General features: G+C 38.8%; 1 protein-coding gene across 1 annotated transcript; it reads right to left on the bottom strand.

The window, feature by feature from the left end:
- Positions 1-576: 576 nt before the first annotated feature.
- Positions 577-4,241, bottom strand: LOC127630738 (serine/threonine-protein kinase pim-1-like). Its single transcript, XM_052108476.1, has 6 exons — positions 3,879-4,241; positions 3,616-3,722; positions 3,386-3,436; positions 2,927-3,293; positions 1,859-2,035; positions 577-1,744 (listed from the first exon to the last, which is right to left on the bottom strand). Exons 1-6 carry the CDS (start codon positions 3,949-3,951, stop codon positions 1,557-1,559), a joined length of 963 nt encoding a protein of 320 aa, XP_051964436.1. The 5' UTR covers positions 3,952-4,241; the 3' UTR covers positions 577-1,556.
- Positions 4,242-6,324: the final 2,083 nt, after the last annotated feature.

Here is a 6,324-nt window from a genome sequence, read left to right on the forward strand (position 1 = left end):
TCCAGCAATGTGATCCCCCACAGTCGTAATTGCCCTGGATTAAAGATACACTATCAATATAAAACGATAAGGGTATTATTTAAATTAGTTAAATGGATTTACAACTAATACCAATGCAATCTGTCCATGTCTACTTCTGACATCTGCTTATTGTCTGTTTATAACCCATTTAGAAGGCCACCTACTGATATTTGCCTAATAATGATGAAGGTGGGTTTAACTTTGTCTAACAAAGAGATTAATACCAGGGAAACCAGAGTGAACATTAAAAAAATATTTATTGACAATTGTGTAAAAAATAAAATGAAAATAAAATAGCTTTCTAAACATAATTTACATGGCTAAATCAAAAACATGACGAAAACTTGCAGTCATGCATACTAACGGTGAAAACATAGAATGTAAAATCACTCGCTCCTCAAACATTCATGAGGTCATTACCTCCAACATATGCACAACAGACTGTTTAAATTAGTTGACAAGACTTCAGACTGGTATTCTTTACCATCAGTAGATGTTCTGTACTCCATGCATTGATAAAACAAGTGCTTTCAAGTATTATTTACAACATATGTACATATATTTTCACACAAAAAAGGCTTTAAATATATTAAAAATAAATGTAAATAATTTGTGGGCCCTTCTGTGGTGGAATGAGAAAAAAAAAAAACAGCAAAATTGCTTCTCTATTAATAAATTAAATAAATAACTCCTCTTCCATCTCGATGTATTAAGAAACTCAAATAAATATTATTTACATGCAAGCCTCGTCATGGAATTGAGAGATAGCTGACCTAAGCAATTACAATATTTACAGTATAAACAAAAATAAAATATACAGAAAATGTAGTCTTTACGTTGCAGCTGCATTGCTGTGTGCATCTGTGGTGATGAGTGGTAGTTGCTAAGGTTACTCAGTACAAAGTGAGAAACCAGAAGGATATGATAGAGTGAGGTAAGACTTTTCATTCTTTCATGAGGTCATTTTGGTTACTCTTGACATATCAGAGTAAGACCGACAGATACCTGCTAACAACAAGTGGAAGCAAATAGGTAAAAAAATAAAATAACAAAAAGACATCGGATTAAGGAGTAGAGTGTTACAGTGGCTATTACTCAATTCAAGTATTTCCACAAAATAAAAACAATCCCTTGATGTTGCACAGAAGGCACTACAATTATTAAGCTCAACAGATCTGCATCCTAAAGGAACAGCCCTGACTGAACCAAACTGCCCCCTTGTAGTAGATTGATGGCAGGCCCTCATCACAAGCACAACTTTTCTTGGCCCGCCCTTAAAAGTGGCACTCAGTGCTTCCACCCTAGACCTTCTGAGGTGGTCTACCTGTGTCTGACTGCAGTGTTGACGGTCATTTGGTTCCTGCAAGCCAGACCTCTGGGACCCTGAGCCAAAGGTTTGCCAGAGAACAGCACCCCTCCCACACAGTGGCAATGCTCAAAACAAAAGAAAAACATGTTTTTGCATCGCTCAGTCCAGGGGTCCCCTGGGTGGTTTTTCTGTTGTAATGGAAAGTCTCAGTGTATGTATTTCACAGTCATTTGCACACAGTGACGGCAGGAAAAGCAGCAGGTTGATGCTCGTGGCTGATGCTGTGCAGTCTGATCTCCGTGCTGTCTGTAGGGGGCGCCGTGTTCTGCATCCAGGGATGGTTGATTATGTCCTCGAAAGACGGGCGTTCTGCTGGGCGTAGGGCCAAGCACCACTTGATAAGCTGCTGACATTCTGCGAATACAACCGGATGCATGGTTATAGCAGTGCAATAAATAAATAAAGCTCTCTAGTAATAAATAACATCTGTCCTTGAAGATAGGGTTTCACGTGATAATTATGTCCTACCTGTTGAGATTCTCCGCCTGAACAGCACCTGCCCACGTACAATTTCTTCGTCTTGCTCGAACGGGATGTCCCCGCAGACCATGTCGTACAGTAGAATGCCCAGAGACCACACGGTGGCGGAACGTCCGTGGTAACGGTGAAATTTAATCCATTCTGGTGGACTGTAAACACGAGTACCTAAAGGGAGAATAAAAAAAAGAGAGAGAAAATTTATATTTTTGCAATACTTAAAACATGAATGTAAATGTTTCTGCATCAAGCCCTTCATGTAAATTTAGGACCTGAGAAACATCCACAAAAGCAAATGCACAGTAGTAGTAATAAGGTGCAGCATAAAAGGGAGTGTCCTGTTTGAACAGGAGTACTATGGCGCAATACTGCAGGTTAACATGCGCGGTCATGTGCCAGGGTGCGTGACGGTAGGCGTGTGCATGAGTGGAAACTGGTTGCCATGTGACTTGTGTTTACAAACTTTGAGTTGTAATAATTCCGATTCTCACCAGTGGGGGCGCCAAAACCACAACCTATTGCATCTCGTTTCCCCCAATGCAACTTTATAAAATATAATCAAATAATCACTCTGGCGGGTTTGTTTACGTTGACATATGCAGTCAACAATGATACGGGGTTATTGCAGATATTTATAAATCAATCAATGTCAGATCTGTTTGACAGAACGTAGGAATCGTTGCTATTTATATATAAAAAATAAATAAAAAAATACACCCTCTCTTACGCTCCTTTTACCAACGATCTTCCATGACCATTCCAGTCGTTCGTGATTACTTGGGATTATTAAATCGCTTTATATAAAAAGGTTTTTAATCATTATATAGTGATCGCGCTCAAAAACAGCAGTTTCTACCTGATGAAATATTTTACAGCTGAGCATACTTATGGTAAAAAGCATATTAGCTACAAAAATTTCCATTAAATTACCTTTTAAGATTTTATTAGTCCTTAAACATTCCCAATCCTGGAAAAACATATTCTGAAAAATTCCTAATACTACAACGTTTATTGTGAACGCGGGAAACCTGGTTTAGAGGTCATAAAAATGGCTCTTACCGTCGAAATCGGTGTAAACAGTGTCTTTGAGCAATGCCCCCGATCCGAAGTCGATGAGCTTCAAGTCGCCCGTTCGCAAATCGATGAGGATGTTCTCGTCTTTGATGTCCCGGTGAACTACGCCACTGTTGTGGCAATGACGCACCGCTTCCAAAACCTGACGGAAAAAGTTCCCGGCCAGCTCCTCCGGTAAAGCGCCCTTCTCCGTGATGAAATCAAACAGGTCCTTGACGGCCTCCGGTCTTTCCATGACGATAATGAAGCTGTCCGGTCGCTCGTACCAGTCCAGCATCTTGATAACGCCACGGAATCCGGTGGCGACTTTCTTTAAGAGGACGATCTCCATGGGGACACGGGCGCCATTGGGCTGGAAAGGGGGGAACGTGTTTGATTTAAATACGATTTTTTTTTTTTTAAAGTAGAGCAATATAAATATGATCTATTCAAATAAATACTCACCAATTCTCCCCATTCGGTCACTCGATCTTTTGCGACATGCTTTATGGCAACCTAAAAATTGTAAATAAATGTACAGTTAAACCGTGAACTGATATTTCATGTAATTTAAAATGCTTTTTTTGTATTACATACATGTTTTAAACCTTGAACATTGCGGTAAACAACAACAAAAACGTCAGCTCTTTCGACTCTATGTAAATGAGGTGGGGAGGAAAAAAATGGAAACCTACCGGCGCGCCATCAGCGATCCTTAAACCCGCATAGACCGTGCCAAAACCACCGCTTCCCAGCACAGAGCCGACCTGATAAATCTTCTCGAATGGCTCCTTCTCTTTAACTGTCGATAAAAGACACGATATATTCATAAGAGCAATTATAACACATATAATTATATAATAATGACTGGCGTTATAACGAGCACTCAGTCTGCTGACGTGAACGAGCACGAGAGCACGAGACCACAACACACACACGCGAATAAATGTCCTCTAACCTTGAAGCTGGATCTTCGCTGGCATATCCACGGTGGAAATGTGAGCAAACGTGTTGAATTTGGACAGAAGCATTTTATAATCCGAAATGCGAGTTGCTCTCGGTAGGAATTCCAATTTTGGGAGTCGAAAATCCGTCGTGTGTGTCTATGTCAAGGATCCACGTTGCTGGGTCGCTCTAGAAGGCTGTATAAATCACTTCTCATCGAGACCCTGTGGGTTTTGATTCTCAAGACTAGGCAAAGCCCTATTCCAGTTCGGGAATCGATATCAAATTTCCACGAAATCAAAATAAAAACAAACGCTTGAGATCGATTTGTAAATAAATATTTATTTCAGAAGTCCGACACGAACACAAAACCGGCTTTCTAAATCGCTAAGGAGGGGCGAGGGCGACTATATACGAGTAGTAAAAGGGAGGGGCAGCTGAGTGTACGTCAGATCTAGCACCGCCCACACACACGATTCAGCCAATGACTAATGCGCCTGCCTCTGCAGAAAAAAATCAATCAAATATGAAAATAAAGGAAAACGTAGCAGGGCTAGACAACGTGGCGGGAATCAAAACGCGCCAAATAGTCAACCTTTTTTTTTTTTCAAAACCGGCTTGGGACAGACTAATTGATTCACATGGCTAATAGTTTTTACAAAAGCACATATCGCAGACATATATTTTTAATAAAACTATGACAAGCGTTATGAAAATATTATTTATGCATCATATAAAACATTGTACAATGGATCCATCTTATATTTTTTTATCATGCTAGTTTGACATAATTTGTGGATTCTGCAAGTGCTAATTTCCACATGCATCTTAACTCACAAGTTTCCACTAGAAAGCTTGCAATTGCTAATGGTCAGGACCGTAGGATGGAGAGGCAATATTAGTTTAAAAAGTTCTAATTCAACTCACTCTTTGCAGAAAACTTGCGTTATTGTCCCACTGGGCAATTCATTTGTTTTGTTTTAGTAATAGGACGTAGGTCTACAATGTGTATATGAAGACAGCGCATACTATTACCTCATTAATCTCAAATTAGCGCGCGAAGTCTCTCTCTCTCCCTGTCTCTCCTCCCCCCCGGCGGGTAACAGGCTTTATTTAGATAACGACCAATGCCGGTCGCTATGGAAATTAAACTCGGCCGCAGGATTTGGGATACTCGAGATAAAAGACTCGCAGTCCCATCCCCCACTTCTCTTGTACTTTCCCGCGCAGATTATTGTTTCAATCGCACTTGCTCTCCTGTCCTGGGCTTTCCCCCCACCCTTTTGATTTTTCGATGTAAACATAAAAAACCAACATGTAATCCCGATGAATGCCTAATTATATCATTCTGAATTTGTAATTAAATCAATTGCTCAAACAACTAACATTCCCTGTTTATTTAAAAAAAGCTATATTCCATATATTTTCCCTTCTGTACCAGTTATGATTAGATTGGTCTCCTTAAACAGCCTCTGCTTATGTTCAGAATATCATATGATCATAGTATTCGTACTATGTACTCCATTATGTATACTGTGTACAGTAAATACTGTATGAATTTTCTTTATGCATAGAATATCTCTCTCTCTCTCTCTCTCTCTCTCTCTCTCTCTCTCTCTCTCTCTCTCTCTCTCTCTCTCTCTCTCTATCTATCTATCTATCTATCTATATATATATATATATATATATATATATATATATACACACACAGTATGTTTATATGTTTATACTGGGTTATTTTGGCAGCCCAGAAAATAGCTGCGTTCAATGGGCCTTCCGCACAAATTGAGCTGAAAATGCCCCCAAAAATGTTGTTGGACCTGTTTTTTCCATATCTATATACAGCAGAAAAGAGTAGTATGGTAGTGTGCAATTCTGAACTCTGGGTACTGTATACAACAATGCAATGCACTTAACTTGTACACTTGACCTCCTTTTCCAATGTGACAAATTAACTGGAAATACTCAAAAGTAATTTCTTGACTCACAATTTGGTTAGTCTTGCCAAAGTTTAAGATATTTAGTAAAAAACTGGAGTAATAATAATAATATATTATAATAATAATTATTATATTAAATATAATAATTATATAATATATTATAATATATATATATATATATATATATATATATATATATATATATATATATATATATATATATATATATACCGATCAGCCACAACATTAAAACTGCATAATGTTGTGTAGGTCCCCCTCGTGCCACCAAAATAGCACCAACCCACATCTCAGAATAGCATTGTGAGATGATATTCTTCTCAACACAATTGTACAGAGCGGTTATCTGAGTTTCCGTAGACTTTGTCAGTTCGAACCAGTCTGGCCATTCTCTGTTGACCTCTCTCATCAACAAGACATGTCTGTCTACAGAACAGCCCCTCACTGGATGTTTTTTTGTTTTTTGCACATTACATATAGCAGGTCGGCTGACTCGATTTA

Source organism: Xyrauchen texanus, chromosome 37 (genome assembly GCF_025860055.1).
Source record: "Xyrauchen texanus isolate HMW12.3.18 chromosome 37, RBS_HiC_50CHRs, whole genome shotgun sequence".
NCBI lineage: Eukaryota > Metazoa > Chordata > Actinopteri > Cypriniformes > Catostomidae > Xyrauchen > Xyrauchen texanus.

Coding starts and splice junctions, on each gene's coding strand:
- LOC127630738 (XM_052108476.1), bottom strand. CDS start 3,951: ATGCTTCTGTCCAAATTCAACACGTTTGCTCACATTTCCACCGTGGAT. Junction 3,437..3,615: donor GGATCGCTGATGGCGCGCCG/GTAGGTTTCCAT, acceptor TACAATTTTTAG/GTTGCCATAAAGCATGTCGC. Junction 3,294..3,385: donor TGACCGAATGGGGAGAATTG/GTGAGTATTTAT, acceptor CCCCCTTTCCAG/CCCAATGGCGCCCGTGTCCC.